At 43.2% G+C, this 18,791-nt stretch overlaps 3 protein-coding genes across 3 annotated transcripts in view; all 3 read left to right on the top strand.

Moving 5' to 3' along the window:
• Positions 1-8,688, top strand: part of S (EGF receptor activation regulator Star) — a 33,680-nt gene extending 24,992 nt beyond the window's left edge. Inside the window, exons 3-5 of the mRNA XM_015180877.2 lie at positions 7,358-7,863; positions 7,926-8,090; positions 8,159-8,688. Coding sequence (XP_015036363.2) covers positions 7,358-7,863; positions 7,926-8,090; positions 8,159-8,386 — 899 coding nt within the window. The 3' untranslated portion in view covers positions 8,387-8,688. The remainder of the gene's footprint in view (positions 1-7,357; positions 7,864-7,925; positions 8,091-8,158) is intronic.
• Positions 8,689-14,489: 5,801 nt separating this feature from the next.
• The window catches only part of IA-2 (tyrosine phosphatase IA-2), a 44,327-nt gene continuing 40,025 nt past the window's right edge, over positions 14,490-18,791 (top strand). Inside the window, exon 1 of the mRNA XM_015180875.2 lies at positions 14,490-14,626. The gene's annotated coding sequence lies outside the window, so the exon portion shown is untranslated. The remainder of the gene's footprint in view (positions 14,627-18,791) is intronic.
• On the top strand, positions 14,507-16,686 carry LOC6903172 (proteasome activator complex subunit 3-like). The gene is made up of 3 exons (XM_002132836.3): positions 14,507-14,626; positions 15,060-15,129; positions 15,188-16,686. The coding sequence occupies exon 3, from the start codon at positions 15,253-15,255 to the stop codon at positions 16,042-16,044; it is 792 nt and encodes a 263-aa protein (XP_002132872.2). The 5' UTR covers positions 14,507-14,626; positions 15,060-15,129; positions 15,188-15,252; the 3' UTR covers positions 16,045-16,686.

The raw sequence follows: 18,791 nt of genomic DNA, 5'->3' as shown, positions 1-18,791 counted from the left end.
CCTTTGGCTACCAAGAAGTTATGGAAATTATGGGGATTTTCTTACACAATAAATGATTAAAAATAATTATAATTGAAATAGAAATTAGGGGAATTACAACCGGATGTGGTTTAGAAATTAAAGAAAGAAATTCTTGAGAAAATCATTAATTCAATTTACGTTAAAAACTTAGACAAGTGAGGCTTGAAATGTTAAGCAGGTAAATACAGTCTAAGAGCGGAAAAACGGTCCACCTCCCATCGAATTAACCGAGAGGCGATGCTGGATGACGCGCGACACGTCTGATCCAGGAATATAGTAGATTTACTATGAAATATGTTGAAAAAAATAAGGATCTGTAGAGAAGGAACGCATGAAACGGACTGGCCGAGAGGCGCTGCTGCATGACGTGCGATTGGGAATGATGGAATGAAACAATTGGACTTTCGAGCCTGTGGAATGTTACTCAATATGGAAATCGATATCTGAACATAATCGGAACAAGGCAATCATCAATCGATTCTCGTGGAATCCCTGGTTGTCCACCTCTTCCGCCTCTCTTAGGCGGAATGTCCGTCCACTCACAGAAGCTTTCACTGTATTTACTCGGGGTATTTGTTGTTTACGTTTCACTTTTGTTTTTTCTGTTTTTCGATTACATCCCCAGTGTCAAAAGTGGAGGCTAATGACACTGCAGCACCTGCAACCTCCCACCCCCTGGACAAGCAGCCAAAAGAAAAGCACGAGCCAAACAAGTGAAAAGCGGCAACGTTGCGTGGCATGAATGGATGATGGCAACGGCAACACACCAACAGCCAACACCAACATCAGTGGTGCAGACATGGCAGCGAGCGGTGAACGGTGAAAGCCGCCGCCGCCGCCGTCAGCTAATCGATGACTAAGTAATCGCATGGCGTCGATAAGTAGGCTATGTTTGGATTATGACACAAAATGGTGCAAGCAGCGAAGGGGAGGCCGCGGGGGAGTGGCACAACCAGAAATCAACCAGAATTATGTGCGGGGCGGCACGACACGTATTTGGGGTAGGAAAAAGGTATTGGGGCTATGCTTTGCCGCCGTACGAGTACACGTGTATTTGACAGTTAAGATAAATGGTAATAAATTGATGGATTTCATGGAATTCGAATTGGGTGTTTCAAAGGATACGCGTACATTATGGAACTGTGGAAAGATTTATGCACATAAATCATAGGAATATCAAATTCATATAATAGAAAATCGATTTAGATAGAAGACATTTGAGAACTAGTCTCTAGGATTCCATTGGAATAGAGATTTGGCGATGCTTAGGCAAGGATTTACCCGAAAAGACTGAAAAATTCAGAAGAACTGATAAACATATTTGTCCAATTCGAATTTCTTATTCCAGCGAGTTTGATTCTTCTTTCCCACGCGTTCCCCAGTGGAATGCCGCGTGATGCAGCAGCGCCTCTCGGTCTGGGAATTGCGCGTAGCCAGAGCGTATTTCTTGAAGTGCGTGACACCTCTTAAGATATTTAATTTCCAGTGCAATTTCTAGTAAATGGAAAACAGCGTTGACAGAATGCTCTGTGCAACGCCCCCCTTCTAAAAGTGGGGGCGTGGCTGTCTGTCAGGGGGCATTAATCATGTTAAGAAGGCATTATCTTTGCACTTGAAGGCGATTACATGGATGTCACATTGTCTGTCTGTCTGTCTCTCGGTTGCGGTTCCGTTGGTGACAATTTGCAAATTGCAACTTTAATTGAAATTCACAAAAACACACATACACACACACATACCACCACCACCACTACTACTAATGACTTAATTCCCGTTAAGCACGCAGCGACAGCGACAGTTGAGGTCGCGGACAAGCCCCTCATTTGGACTGCTTCTAAGCAGTTTTTACAACAACAACAACTACAACTACAACTATTACTACAACTACTACTACCCTCCCTTTTGCGACCCATCCACCGGATGTCATTCAGCCGCCACCGACCACCACCTACTCCTACTCTTCGTCTGGCCATGTGATTCATAATTTCGTGTGCAACATTGTGTTGCATGGGCCCCCCCTTTCGGCACGCCACTCTGAACATCAGAGAAAATCCACCCCCGCAGCGTCATCGTGTCGTCGTCTGCTGTGTCATGGTTCCCTGGCAGCGACTCTCCCCCTCTCACCCGCTATCGCAGATGGAGAATGGAGATCGGAGGAGGCCCCCGCCGCCAAAGCGCAGCGAGTGCTCAATTTGAAAAGCAAAGCTCAAATGGCATTATCACAGCATGCGCCAAGAGAGTGTACGAGCCACCAGAGCATGCCACAGCCACAGCCACAGCCTTCTTGCGGGTTGGGTATAGGTCTGTGCCACCCGCATTTGGGTCTCGGGTTTTGCAACCCTCCCTTGCAATTGCGCAATTTCTTTTGCGTCGTCGTCGGCGTCGTCGTCGTCGTCGTGTGTGTTCCCCATCGATAAGGTTAACGGCAAGGAAAACTGATGGAAAACTGCCCTCGAGGGCGATTTCGTTTAGAGATATTTCAATCAGGGCCCTGATAAATGGGAAAGAAACGTTTAACGCATTAAAAGAGGCTCAATCGAGGGTTTACTCGTTAGTCAACACTGTTTTTGGGGGAAGGAACTTTAACCGCTGCTCCACTGTTCCAAATTTCCTATTCGTTTCGCTTATTTTTGGTATGAAACGTGAAAGTATCAAGAAAGTACCGAATTTATCGGTAAGATACAGTCTCGCAGAGAGTTCAAAAGGTTTTCTTTAATCACTGTTCCACTGTTGTTCCAAATCTCTGAAAAAACACATTGAATGTTCCCTTCTTTCAGAGCCTAAAACGTTTTATACTCTCTGATTTTCCAACAGTAGATAGAACACGTCACCGTCACTCCTTTAACCGTTTTTTTTTCCAACAACAGGAAGGCACTTTTCTTGCGTTCTTGATAAAGTTGTTTCTCGTCCCGCCCCCCTGCCCCCGCCCCTGCCCTGCATTCAAAAGTGCAGTTTCACACTTGATCACGTGATGCAAAAGTTTACCCTGCATTGCCCTTTTGTATTTCGCCACTCTTTAATGGCCGGGCCTTGTGCCAGGCGGTGATTAAGATCCGACCCACATAGATTAGGCCCCCACACACACACACACACAGAGAGAGGGAAAGAGAGAAAGAGAAAGGGGGGGAGGCGGGAACACACTTGTGCTAATAAATCAGCGTTGTCGCTGGTTCTGTTCTGTTCTATTTGTTGGAACACAGAACACATCACCATTTACCAATATATAATCGCACAGTCGTACATCTGAGAACGACACAGAATGGAAATGGCCCATTTAGAATAGCGCCAAACGGGCAATTACCCGATAGACCCAGAGCCAAAAGAACCAAAGCGTTGCACAAATCAATAACACAACCAGGCAATAGGCACAATTCTTATTATACAATACAATTTAGTGTAGAAGGAGGATATCCCCCGCCCCCCGAAAGCAGGCACACAACTCCAGGACCCCATCCGTAACCATTTTAATTCTCATTTCTGGCTCGTTTTTGGGTACGGGCTCTGGGATATTATACAACATTCGACTACGACGTTGTCGTAGAGCCCTCAAACAACAAAACAAACTGGTAAAACATTTAACAACATCCAAGTTTCGGGTACTTTTATGCACATATTTACACTCGAAAAATGCACAAAAAAACGAAGACAAAATAAGGAAAAAAAAAACAAAAATATAAAATATAAAAATATAAAATAGATATAAACAAAAAATAAATTTTCCAATATTTTCAAAATAATAAATTTATCAAAAATTAACAAAATACAAGAACAATTATGAAAATTAAAGCAAATGAGACACGTGTGCCTCAAGAATAAAGTTTTAATTTTACACGCTCCAAAAATAATTTTACACTTAAAAAATTCAAACATCAATCTCATGTAAAGAGGTAAAGAGCGATCAATACCAATGTTCAACTAAGAGTAGTGCTCGAATGATTCGCTCCACAAATTTCCCATAATCGAACGGACACAATCGTTTCCTTTGTTCCTACGGGAATTGTGGTATTTAAACGTTTTGCATCGACTTGCCTTTCAACTTACTCATTTTCCAGTACCTCCCAAAACTGAAACCCCATTTTCCCCCAGGTGTATCGTAATTTTTTCTGCCAGTGTATAATTATTTGTTGTTTAACAACTTTTATTCGTAATTGAAAATGTATAAAAGTTGTGTGGGTTTTACTTTGGCCAGAGCTCTGCGTTCCTGTTTCTTTATTTGCCTTTCCTTTTGTTGAATTATTGAATAGGGCAGGGCGTGTTGTATGCACCGGCGCGGTGGCAGGGAGGGCAGGGCAGGGCAACGGCAACGGCGACGACTGCGCTACCCCTGGAATAATCTGAATAAGTCAGCGCCTCAGGACGACGACGACGACGGCGACGAGGTCTCGGTTCAACTTAAAGTTTTTATGCCGCCACCGCCGCTTAACCGCAATTAAACGTTGTGTGTGTTTGCTCTGTGCCCCAGTCGTTTGTCGAGCCGCCATTGAATATAATTTTCGGGGCCCTGTCATTTGTCTTGCCTGCCACCCTGATGGCCCTGACGACCGACCGACCGACCGACGAGGACCGGCGACCCCTTGTGCAAATTAGAAATGTCAGCTTTTGACACCAAAATTGCGCTGCCCTGCCGCCCCGAGGGCAGATTTTTGGGTACCCCCCGAGTTTCTTCAATTTCTTTTATCGGATTTACATGTGCCCTCGCATTTAACCGTTTTAAGCGGTTTTTATTGCACAGAACAGCTGCCGTCGGATCGGGGGGTGGGGGGGAGCATTATATAATGTTTTGTTCCATTCCCGTTTTCATGGCATACCATTTTCGGGGCTGGCTCTCGAATTCCATGCTGGTTGTGGCAGACAAATGATTCAATAATTCTCTTGACTTCTAATGGCACCATAATACGTCGGAACCTGAGACGCGGACGCGGACGCAGACGCAGACCCGCTATCAGATTTCCACACAACGCGCGACTAATAGTGGTATATATTTTCCTCGTTTTCTTACGGTTTTGGGCACACTTTCCCTACCAGTCCATTACGAAGGTTCGACGGTTCGGGGGCTGCGACTGGGACTGGGGCGTTAATTAGTCAAAGTTTTCACTTGGAAATTACTGAAATGTCTACTCCGTTCAGCTAAATTGTGGCCTGTTCGGCCCGTTCGTTCCTACCACTCGCTTATATGTGTACCATCTGTAGCTGTATCTGTATCTGTATATCTATTATAATAAACTTTATGGCCATTTTGTGACCGAAACATAAAAAAAGTTTTAGTCGCAAAAATTTGCATGGCACATTTGGGCGTTGAATAGACAGCAAAAATACAAATAAAAAAAAATATAAAAAATATATGTATGTAAAACGGCTACGGTTTTTGGGTGAGGCGCTCTGCATAATGATGGGAATTCGCTTTTGACGAGACCCGAGACTGAGGACTGAGGGAAAATATACGAGAATTATGGGGTTATTAGAAGTAGCCGAAATGGAAGATCGATTTGAGTGGATGTGCAGCCCACGCGGACAACTTTTTCTTGAAATTTATTGCAATATACTTTTTAGATTGAAAATGTGTCCCGTTTTGGAAAAGAATTTTTGTTAATCTCAAGCCGGATGAAAATCTTGGAAGTAGAAAATACAGAGTCTTGTCCTTGTCCATAGACATAGATATCCTGCCAGAGAAAGCCGTTTAAAGATTTCTTGTTTCATTTCCACAAGTTCCAAATATCAGATGGACGGTGCTTTTTTTGGAAGCTGTACCTGAAATAAATTCTGACCAGTTCTCCCCTCAATCGGCTCACGAAAACTTAAACTATTCCCAAAGAAAAACTTTCAAACCTTTCTTCATATGTTTTCCATTTCATTCCTCGCTTTTTTTTGCTCCATTCCCCTTCATTCCTAACCTCATACCCTTGACGCTTTAATTGTTGTATAATTCGGGCAAGGCCTCCCTTCTTTTTTGGCCGCTTTGGCTGACCAGGTGACTGCCACAAATTGCTGCAAGTACATTTCGTATATATTTTAATTTCTTTTGGCCGGCTTTTACGATTGCACTGTTTCTTCGGCCGGAGGGCAGGCAAAACGAAACAAAAAGTGGAAATTGGCACAAGGAAAGTGTGAAAAGCAAATTAAACTTAGTTTTTTTTTTTCTGCACGTGGAGTGTGTGGCAACTGAAACAAAACTATGGCAAATCGTTGACTTTTTGTTGCTATGGTTTATGGACGGACAGGTTGGGCCACAGGCCCCCAGTCGCCCAGTCCCCCAGGCCCTGTCATGAGTAGTCAAGTGGTAGGATAGAAACGAGGCAGGCCCGGTCATGTGCTAAATATCAAAGGCCGTGGGCCCATTATATTGTATGGGGCGGCACAGCAGCAGCGGCCAAGCCGGCGGGTGAGGGGGGGGGGGGGGCTGGCTTCGTTTCAAGGTGAGGTCGTGGCTGCCAAGTCGGATGTTTCCTCTCGACCTTCGATGGGGTCCTCCCACCTGTCACGCCCCACGTTTCACACTTTCACCTTTCAAGAAGTGTCTTGGCATTTAAGCTAACAATTTGGCTAGGCGCTGGGCTTTAGATCTGATTGCTTATACTTTAAGGCGTTCTACTATTAAAGTGAACATTTCTGCTTGACTTTCACCTGAATTCCATTTTGATTCGTGCCTAACCTTGAATGTTTCATTACTGCATTCCACTCTGTTCCTAACCTCACATTTATCAACCTTCAAACGTTGGACGCGTCGAAGCGTGCAACCGAATTCCTTGAATTTCTTCTCCTCAACAGCTGTTTTCGTTTCTAACCTCTTTCTTCGTCGTTCCATTTTATTTTGTTCCTAACCTCACATTCAGAATCAGCAATCGCTTAATGGATATTACTATTGTTCTCAATCAACATCCTTTATCTCCCAGTGTTCACTTTCATATATTTGGTCCATTCCACGCTGTTCCTAGCCACGCACTCCTTCTATTAGAACAATTCACTCTCAAAATATCATGACACTTGGCCATATTTCTGCCAAGTACTTCCCCCAAGCCCTTGGCTTTACATCTCTTTGTAGTTGCAAGAGCATGTTCCTCCGATTGAAGTGCCCTCAATTTGCCGAAATGCAAATGTGGTGGTCAATGCGCTCCAATTGGCAGCGAAGCGTGGCCAAGTTGGTGCCTAGCACGCCATGCCTCCCACTCCTACTCCACCTCCTCCTCCCACTCCTACTCCTCCTCCAGTGGTGCAACAGATTTTAATTAAATCCAATTACCGACCAACGAAGAAACAATATCAGCTCCTCCGACTTGAAGCCTGCCCCATAACTAATCTTTCAATATCTCGTTTCTATCTTTTCTCCTCCGCCACACAGAGATCCGCCATCAGCAGTTCCGCCTGAGCATGTCGCGCGACTACGAGCTGAATGGCGTTGCGCAAGACGATCCCAAACTCATTGCATTCCTGCGCCATTTCGAAATGGGCAAATATATGGGCAAGCCATCGGTCAAGGCAGCTGCGGCGGCGGCACAGCCCAACACGGGACTGGGCGTTGGAGTACCACCAGCAGCAGCATCAGCAGCAGCAGCTGGAGGATCCCTCAGTTCCTACGGCAACAGCAGCGGCAGCACAGCTGATCAGTTGGCCCACTATGTGGCCGATCTGTTGGGCGGAAAGATGGATGGAGCTGTGATCCAGTCGCTGAGCGGTCCGCTGGCCCATCTGATCACAGCGCCCTGGCTGAACGAGCATCTCAATTGGATGGGAGTGCTGGTGGAGCCGGACCCTCGCTGGTACTTCACGTTGCGCAACCAGAATGCGCAACGGGCGCGCATGCAGGTGGTGCAGGCCTGTGTCTCTCCCAACACGTATCCCAAAGAGGTAAGCCCACGAAACTCGAAAGATAATGAAGATTTTAAGCCAACTATTTCGTTTGCGTTCAGATTACCATACACAACGAGGATGTGCGCATCAACAGTCTGCACGACGAGGAGACCTCGTGGTTCAATTCGCGTGTCAAATGCTTTCCGCTCTACACAATCATGCTGGCATGTGAGCGCACCGAATACGATTTGCTCAGTCTGGGCGTGCAGGGGCATGAGCTGGAGGTAAGTGAACCCGAAATAATTGTAACACTTTCACTAAACATCTCCTCTTTCTTTTTTGGGTTGTACAGATCTTGCAGACGCTGCCCTTTGACAAGGTGAAAATCCAAGTGATATCGATCCATCTGCTGGAGGATCACGAGGATGTGCACGACTATGTGCTGGACATAACCAGGTTCCTGGCGAGCAAATCCTACAAGCTGCAGCGTCGAATGGGACGCAACTACTTCTATCAGCGTCTGAATGTCGGTGCCACGCGTACGCGCAAGAAAGACATCCTCCTGCTAAAGACGCCCTAGACGCTCCTCTAGAAACGATCATCGACATCGATCCATCAACTCACGAACAACGACCTAGGGCCCGAATTGTTAGAGAAATCCGTGTAGAAGAGAAGTCCCGGCTAAACTTTATGTTCTAATGATAATTATTACAATACCGTATGCTACACTATATATACTATATACTATATATATATATATATATACAGATATATACATGTTGAATATGATTATGTACACGCTAAAAAACATACATATATATACTGTATACCGATTATGATATGTAGGATTCTTAGTTTTTGTAAAACTCAAATCTCTCTTTATTCTTTCCGATTTCTTGATGTTATTATTTCATTTATTATTTTGTCGAAATTTGTTTATTACTATAAATATATATATATACCTTATACTATATATATATATATATATGCATATATAACGTATTATGATTTGCTATAAGCTATGCTAAATGAATGTTAGGCCTAAGCCGTCGTGTGTGGCAGCCAGCAGCATGCCCAGCCCCAGCCCCAGCCCACTTTCGATGTATAAATTATAAATTGCAAGGGGCCCTGGCTCTGCTATTAGTCGTAGTCCTCCCTATAACACTATCCATCTATCTATACCCTTACCTATACCTATATGCAAGTCTATATGTTATATCGAATGCTTTATCTAGTAATCCCTAAGTGAACTACTACTAAGCGCCCGAAACGACGACGATCGATGAATGATGAATGATGAATGAGAAAAGCGCAGACTACACAACACAACATTTAAATTATATTAAATTATTGAACCAAAACGAAGCACATCCATATACACACACACACACCAACACAACCATTGTACACACCAACAAACAAACACACAACACAAACATAAGCGCAAGCGAATAAATATATAGAAAAAACTCATTTGCAAAAATCTGCTTTCAAACTCATCTCATACGCATAGTTAAAACATAAGAGAACCCACAAACACATAAACATATTAAATTAAAGAGAATCGAAACTATAGGCAGCATTCATACACACACACACACACACTCATGCACATTTTATATGTACTAGAAAATAAATCAATAACTAAATAAATAAATGTAAATGTAGCAACGATGCAACGATGATTAAATGTAAAAACCAATTCGTATTTCAATTACATTTTAGTAATTATGATGTATTATTATTTTTTATATATGAATGCACACTGAAATATATACAGAGAGAGAGAGTCAAATATGCTACGGTGTGAACTCGTTACACCTCGCCTTAAACCCCCCACACACACACACCTCCAAGAAAGAAGGAGAAACTCCCATTAACAGAGACACAGACACGCACCACACACAGAAAGATTGACGTAGAGAATCAGTGCCTTCGACTTAGACTTGAATAAAAGAAACCAAAATCTAAGCATACTCATAGAAACTCAATTGAAATTGTTGTACATATAGGAGAGCACCACATAAATACATAAACACATACTCGCAGCAGCAGTCCCCAGAACAAAACACTAACTAGTTGCCGTCTTGTTAAACTTGCCTTACCCCTACCCTTACCCGAATGGGAGGGAGGAGAGGATCCAGAGGATGGACGATCCAGCCCGAGAAGTCTTTAACCAAAACCAAACTCAAATCCGTCACAAATCGATCGCTATGCGAGATACGAATTAACAATAGACAAATACAAAACACAAACACACATACACATCACACACCACACCCTTAAATTTTAAGTACAGTGCTAATGTCTGTTTTGTTTTTAAGACTAATTCTACAAATTTAGTTGTATCTTGTGTAAATTAGCGTTTAAACCAAATTTTAAGTAGGCTATTATGATAACTCCTTTTGATTTGGTCTTGTCCACCCCCCATGCCACATTGCATCACCCCCTATACCCACACAAACACACACATACACAAGAAAAAGGCTAACTCATTGCTAAGCTCGAGATCATCTAGAAATTGTATTTAAAGCGAGCGATAAACGTAAGAGAACAAAAACAATTTATAGTTAAAATACAAAATAAAGAGTACACAAAAATTATGAAAAATTCATCGACTTTTGGTTTTGACACATCAATCAATCAATCAATCCCCTTCAATCACTTTCAGTTCACATTTCAATCCTTACCCATACCGAAATACTATGATATATCTATGGAATATACCCCAAAACAATTGTTTATCTTATGAAATTGACTTGAAAAAACTGTTGGAATACACAGAGATACGAGTACATATTCTAAACTACTAGCCTAAAGGAAAAACCGATCAAAACTGATCAAAATCGATCGAAACTGAATGCGAATGGAAATTTTGAGTGCATCTTTGCCAGCAAACCTTATTCTATATATAGTTAGATATTTGCTAACAAATTGATTGAAAAAGCCGGCAAACTACTATGAAAAACCAACTAAAGAATACCAAACAAAATTTACACAAATTCAATGAATGAAATAAAGATTTACATGAAATGTAAAAAATAAAAAATCAAGATTGTTTGATGTGGAGTTGAGGGGGTTCATTTAAAATAGGACCTAAAGAGTTTCAAAAATCACGGAATCATGGGAAGGGACCTCTGAGAATAAACCTGTACTCAAACTTTTGAAAGATCTTTAAACGTAACTTAGAAACAGGATTACAATATTCTTGTAATAGGATAAAGAGGTGTAAAGTAGCGCTGCAGAACATCCATTTAGGAACGCGGCAGGTGATTAAGTACATTTAACTCATAACTTCGTTAATATAACAAAAAGTCTTATACGTAGTCTGGCCTATAACTCTGGAGCCTAATGATTTGATTGGTTTTCAAAATATTCTCCAACATGCATCCGCTGAAACCAATCTTTAAAGCAATTTTTGCACTTATCTTAAACGATTGTTGTGTGGCCAAATGTAAAATTATGCTGTATCTGTGTTGAATGTATCTTGGTGCATTTAATGGCCAAAGATACATCTATCTCATGGTATGGCATATGACATAGCCAATAGCCAGTGGCCAATCCAACACAGCGAACCAAGTTGAATCCACGTAAACAATCATAAGACAACATTTCAAGCTTTTTCGAAAAACTCGAGGCATTATTTGGCGAAAAATTACCAATCTTATAAATAGAAGAGGCGATTCTGACCTTGTAATACAAAAAAAAGGAATTAAAAGGCAGCCCTCGTATACATAGCGATTTTAACTGATTTGATTTTGCGTCGATTTCGATTCTGTCAGCTGTTTCCAGACCACTCTTAAAATCTTTCCGACTTACGAAACTGATTCTGATTGGGACTTGCTTGAAGTCCACAGTGTTTTATTCTTTGATAGCGTTTTATTTGTGATTTCTAAGTTATTCAATCAACTGAATAACTTGATTTCCTGCATATTTTCCAGGCCAACATTCCTTGTGAATAGTCTCAAAGGCCAGGCAGGCAGGCAGGCCCTATGCCAATGCCAATGGACAACCTGTTGCAACGCTGCCAACCCCACCGGAGAAGTCAAAGTGCAAAGCTCAACTTTTATAGTGACTGAGCGCTTAGCCTCGTAGTCCGGGGCGTAATCCCTCACCATCCGGGCGGATGCAGAACGGAACTCATTAAAACGGCATTAGCATGCAGGTCGCTTTTTATGTCGAGTGATCAAATTAATATGCCATGAGGAGTGACGGAGCCGAGTGTAATGCCCACCCAACTGCTACGCCTCGGCATGTGGCACGGTCATTGTCTAGGCCTGGGGGTGGTGTTGTTGTGCAACGGGTTTTAGGGGACGGACTGACACTGCATTGGCGCCACCAGAAAAAAGGGTACCTGGGAGGTTGGGCGTGTGGGGATAGACGTTATACGCCTCCGTTTGCCGCCTACGTCGGCAACAGGCTGTTGTTGCTGCTGCTGCTGCTGCTGTTGCTGGTGCTGGTGGAGGAGCTTTTCTGTCCGAAATCCCCAGCCCACACACAAAAGGAAGACCAGCGCAGGCGCCTCGCTGACACACTAACACAAATGCATGGGACAGGCGCAGTGTGTGGCACTAAAACACTGGACTGTGTGGCGGAGCAGGGATTCCGTTCGGTTCTGGGCACGAAAGTGAAAGCTGCGACTTTCAAACTGTTGCGTCGTCCAGGCAGGGATTCGGGACTTCGAGCAAAATCAATAGCAATCAAGTTTTGGGCCAACAACCAAACAGCTGTCAAGCCAACCTACGTCAAAGGGAGACATTGTTGTTGCTCTGGAGAAGCTTTTGGAACTGACTGCGGTACAGTTTTCAGAGTACATTGGTGGCCACAGCCAGTTGGGAGCATTAAAATTGATTGAGCTGGAGGCTTGATGGGATATTTCCAAGAGAAAAGTTTTATATTTCCTATGCGTTGTGTGGGCTTAAGAAGGTGTCCTCACTTTTTCGGACACTACTGTATGACAAATGACATTTAAACTTCACACACACGCGCCCACATGGACAAAGCTTTCAAAGCTTTTGCCTTAATAAGTAATGCGTGTGGTGTGCTTGCCCTAACCTACAGCACTCACACACACACACACACACACTTACAGTTACGAAAGCGAGGGAGGGAGGCAGGGATGGGAGGCCCTAAGCGAAATGCGTAGGAATTTGAATACTTTTTGTTGTATGAATTGACTCTCACATATGGGCGAGTGTGTGTGTGTGTGTGCTTGTAACTGAAACTCCGAAGACCGCGACCGAGACACCGACAGAGACAGCGACACAGGCGACCGAGACCCCAACAGCCAAAGCTGCCTCCAAACGAACGGCTTTTTCAGTAGGACAGGCAGTCCTTCGGCTGACGGTCAAACGCGAGCGACAAGCAAGACAGTGGGAGCAAAGATATAACAGCAGTGGCAGCAACGAAACAGAATCGAATCCAACAGTGGCAGTGGAGCAGAGCGGCGGAGCAGTGTGTGCAAGAAAATCAAAAAAATTAAAATGTAAAGACCGCCCCCTACCGACCCAACACAAAATGGTGTTATATACCAAAAACAGTTAACAATATTTAATGGAAAAGCCAAAAAGCAAACCGAACAAATATGGCGACATTCGAAAGAAAGCTTTTTGATTCCGTGACAAATTCCATTCCCTCCAGCGAAAAGTGTGCGCTGTGTGTGTGTTTTTCTTTATTATTTGGTGAAAAAAACGAAAATTTGACACTGAACTTCATTAAAAAGACTCTTACATATATGTATATCCGTGTTGGCTTGCGTGTGTGTGTGTGTGCGGACAAAAGCAGTGCCACAGACAGGATGCTATTTAAAGTGACAGCCCAGAAGCATGCTACAGAAAAACACCATATGCTGGGGACACCAGCCACCGTGCATGCGATGTTCGTTGTTTTCGTTGCTTTTGTTGTGGGCGTCGTTCTTGAGCTCCTTTAAGATGTGACGGGCACAGCAGCATGCAGCTGGAGACCCCCTCTCCGACTTTCCCTCTCTTTCTATTTCTATTTTAACCGAAACGGTCAACTTTTGGTGTGTGTTCCATGTGTGTGCGTGTGTGTGTGTGTGTTGGCTTATTGCGTCGTTAGCCTGGCCCCCTGGCTTCTCCCTTGCCAGGACCCTATCACTACCCTTGTTCAGACGTAGGCGTGGAATAAATTTCTTTTGTTATAAAGCAAAAAAAAAATAAAATTCAAACATGTTGGCCATATCAACAGCGAGGCGGCAATTAGACGCCACCACACACACACACACACACACACACACACACAAACAGTGCCTACAAATCGTACGTCATCCGTGCGCCTGCGAACACCTGCACTGTAGACCGCCCACACACACACACATACACACCCAGAGAGACAGGGACCAGAACACCCACACAATCAAATGTTACCGGCGCTCTCGTAAGCTCTTCGACTGGCTCTCTTTTACACTCTCTCTCTCTCTAGAGCCACACACACTCTAATTCATGCTCTCTCCTAACGTAGTTTTCTTTCGGCTTTCTGCTGTCGTCAGTCGCTGACGTTATTTGTGCGTCAAACAGAAGTTTCCGGCCTGGCCATAAGAATCTTTCTCGAGCACAAATTGATCACAAGTTATTTATTTTTGTCTCGTGTTACGACTCTTTCCAGTACGTGTCCATTCATAAGCCCAAACAACCACCAAAGAAACAAAAAAAAACGAGAGAGACAATATAGGAGAGTCCCCCAGGCCCCCAGAAATCGAGAAAACCCTTAAACATCCATCAAGAATTTGCATGTCTTCGTTCGTTTGCGCTGAAAATGAAATAAACAACTACATGAGCCACGCCATAAATGTCAAACTGAGGTAAGTTACTGCAAATTGCATGCATATCTGCCATATATAGTGTATATATCGTATAAAAGAGCGCCCTTTGGGCGAGCTGGCTAAGTGTTTTGACCTTTGGTACAATATACGTACAATATATGGCAACAGGTGCCGACTCTCCTCCTGTCTCCTGACTCCTGACTCTACCCTCGTTCTGTCCTGCAAAGGAAAGCAATTAACGGCGCGTGTTTCTCGATTACGAAAGTTCTTGAACCGTGTAATTCTAGACATTCAATTAGGTTCTAAACAAGGGATTAAATAAGTTCTGCCTGGAGTATCTTTCTGGGTGTGGGTTTATGGGTTTTTCTGCATTCTACGCTACAGATTACAAAATCGAAGGCTTACATTATATATTAACTTATCGCTTATCTGATTAATTATAAGTCGTAACTTATTGGGACTTTAATTTAAGGAATCTGCATTAAGTCTTAAGCACTCTGCCGATTAAAATACCTCGAGTATCCTCACCAGACAGATTCTCGGTAAGTTTTTGCGGCACAGCAGCAGTAGCAGTTAGCACTGACCATGCTCAAATTGCAGCAGCAACCGTGTTTTAAAGCCCCAACTGTTTTCATTCCGATATTGGGAAAATTTTCAAGAGAAAAATGTCGAACGAGACAGCCACCACAAGCATACAGTCCAAGCAAACCGTCTCCAAGGTCCAGGAGTACAAAGATACTCTGATCCAGATGACAGAGCTGCTGGTGACCAGGCGCTTTCCGGAGATAATCGTGCAGCTGAACGAGCTGCTCACAACCCCCATGTTCAAGGAGCGCAATGTCGAAGAGATACATCAGGATGTTAACATACCGGTCCTGCCGCCGGATCTTGTACAAAATCATAGCGATAGCAGTGATAGCGATAGCGATGGCCATGGCGATGACCAACCGGAGAAGAAGCGTGCTCGCAACGATATTGTGGTGGGGTGCCCAGTACTGGCGCTGCCAAGCGGCTCCGTGTCTTGCAACCAGTCGATCTGCGAGATAATCGACGTGGTCAAGCCCAAGATCCGCGCTCTGATAGAGCATGCCAATGTCTTGAAAATGTGGATATCGTTCATGATACCGAAAATCGAGGACGGCAACAACTTTGGCGTCTCCGTCCAGGAGGACACTCTCACCGAAATTCGAGCCGTCGAATCGGATGCGGCCACCTGGTTCTTCCAGATCTCGGCCTACTTCCGCTCGCGTGCCAAGATCGTGTCGAGTCTGGCCAAACATCCGTACATCGAGGACTACCGACAAGCCGTCACCGAGCTGGACGAGCAGGAGTACCTCAATCTGTGGCTCGTGGTGTCCGAGGTTCGCAACCACTACTCCTCGCTTCACGATTTAGTCGTCAAGAACTTGGAGAAGCTTAAGAGGCCGCGCAACGCGAACACCGAGAGCTTGTACTAGATATATCGAGGATGTAACATCTAAAACTATAAGAGATCCTTCCAAAAGAGTAATAATAACAATACAATTCAAAGTAAAGTTAAAAGTTAATTAATTAACCCATTAATAATTATAATAACGTACGTCTCGTGTCTATAATGTCTTGTGGCTAAATGTCTGCTTTTTTTTTGTTATTAGATCGCTGCTAGAGCGAATTGAATGGCTGCAAAGAACTTAATCTGCAATGACCAGGTACATCAATGTTTTTTTAAGTTTTAAGATGTTTTAACTTAGACAAAACAAAACCGAATTTACCTATATTAAGAGGATTTTGGTTTGGAATAACATGATATTAAATTATTAATACAATTAATGATAAGTACTACTCCCAGCTGCTGGTTATTTATCTATTCCATTTCAAATTTAAGTTTCCATGTCATTTGATTGGAATTTTAATGACACATGATACAATTTTTTAATGAATCAAATGATATTGATTTCCTCAGAATAAGAATAATAACAGTACAGAAATTGATTTCCATGAAAACATTCATAAATTGAGCCAACTTTTGTTGAAAGAAACCTTTTGTTGTGGAAGTTGTTTTTCTTGCAAATTGTTTCTTTATGATTCTCTTCCGAGACTGCTCGGTTCTAAAAAGTGGTTAAAATCCAAATTAATTATTCTTTAATTTCAAATACGAGTAAGGTATGGATATGTATAAATGTATATGTATAAGTATATCTTAATTAAGTCTTTTAGAGTTCCTCTACAGAAAGACGAAGCAGAAATTTGTTCTTCCTTTTCTGCCATAAAGCCATTGAAGATTATGGGTATATGGCCGTCCCAGTTCCCACAGTATTGTATCTGTGTACTTATTAAACTCAAAAATGGTGCATGTTTCCATGGTTGGCAATGGCTCGCCTCCACAAATACTCGTATCATTTCCTATAAATCTTTTTGGCTGATAACGAATTTGTTTACATAAAAGTTTTGTATGATATATGTGTGTTGTGGTATTGATAAGTTATCTTCACAGCGTTGTAAAAATATGATAAGAAGGATACACAATATATGAATCGACGAAAGCCTGAACCAGATTGTTTTCGCTGCTCTGAGCACCGCGGCATCCCTTTACGACTTTGTTTGTGGCAGGACGCTGATGGCGTACCAGGGCGGACACGTCAGTTGTTGTCTGCAGGTGGCAGGACATGTAGCTTGGACATAATTTGAGTCTGAATATCGTTGCCATTGACGTTGGCGATGACGATGATGGCGGGACGGAACGGGACGGTGCGCTGCGCTGCGGCAGCCATGGAATGCCTGGAGCAGCATTCATTCATCAATCGGAGGCCTGCTGGGCGTGGGCTTTGTGTCAGCTCCATTGCGTTTGATTGGATGATATTGACATTGCTGTGATGGGCCGTATGCAGCAGGCAGCAGTCCGGGAGCAGCAGCAGCCGCAGCAGTAGGCACAGCAGCCACAAGTGCGTTAAATATAGCCTGGCCTGATCCGGGCCAGAGCAGGACCACTTCTCTGGCTATAAATGTCACACAAAAGCCCGCTGTTTGATTAAGAGCTGCGTAAACAACCGGAAGCGGTGTCAGCACAGAGGCGGATGGTGCTGGATGATGGCCGTGCAGGCGTGGACAATGGGCGGAGCCGCAGGAGGCGGTTCTGGTCTGATGGACAGCTACTAAAAATGAAACGAAAATATTTTCGCGTAAACATAAACAAGTCGCCATATAAAACTGAAATTCATAAGCGGACCAATACTCGTATAAAAGCGCGCTCCGGATCCCGTCCTAAAAGCAGAACTTACGACGCCACTTTGGTGTAATATTAAGCAAACACAGATACACACAAGCACTCACACACACGCTCAAACACTCGAACAGTGGGGCAGCTATGAATGCATGAATATAACATTATGTTTTGATGGCCTGTAAAAACAAAGTCTAGCGAATGCACAAATATTTCTATACTGTCCGGCCGATAGCCAAATACACAAACAAGTTTCCGTTTTTGGGGGGCATACAAACAGCCAATGAATCCGGTCTTGTCTGGGAAATGGAGGCGAAAGTAGGCTAAAACTCGAGTGGATTTCATCCACCTAAACTTTAAGAAGAAAATGTTTAAGGTGGTTTATGGAGGCTCAACGGAGTCTCGTTTAAAATTGCATTAAATATTCTGCCCATCAGAAATTTAAGGTTTAAGTTTCCTCTTAAATTTGAAAGGGTCAAATATGAGTTTGCCTGTATACATATAACTAATTGCACAACCTTTTTTCATTGCATAGGACGAGGGTTCCAGATCAATCCTTGCTTCGATACTTTTCCTGTCCCTTTCCCTGTCTGCTACTGTCTTGACTTCAGGAGCAAGGAAATTCCTAAGAAAGGAAATAACTATGTTAATTTCTCGACAAAAATTTTTCTTTGCAACACAGAAAAAAGGAACGGCTATTCCGAGAACGGAAAAATTCCTATAAATTCACAAATTCCTATAATTGTCAAGACTTTTCTGTCTCTCTTGCTCTTTATGTTAATAATTATGATAATCATAATCATGGATATACATGGCTAGTGCAATCATCATTTGGCATTCATTTATATAACTTTTAATTGCAAATAAGAGCTCTGTCCTTTCACGGAGCGCAGATTCCCGACTGCAAATCCACCTGAAACACGAATTAATTACCAGCTTAAGTCCTGTTTTCCCGGAAAGCCAATTCAACCCCATCCGACTGCTGATGGATGGGTGTTAAGGTGG

Source organism: Drosophila pseudoobscura, chromosome 4 (genome assembly GCF_009870125.1).
Source record: "Drosophila pseudoobscura strain MV-25-SWS-2005 chromosome 4, UCI_Dpse_MV25, whole genome shotgun sequence".
Taxonomy (NCBI): Eukaryota; Metazoa; Arthropoda; class Insecta; order Diptera; family Drosophilidae; genus Drosophila; species Drosophila pseudoobscura.
Note: the sequence above shows the minus strand (reverse complement) of the source record. Positions and strands in the feature narration are given on the sequence as shown.

What these genes read in the sequence shown, in the direction of transcription:
- LOC6903172 (XM_002132836.3), top strand. Translation starts at nt 15,253, where the DNA reads ATGTCGAACGAGACAGCCACCACAAGCATACAGTCCAAGCAAACCGTC.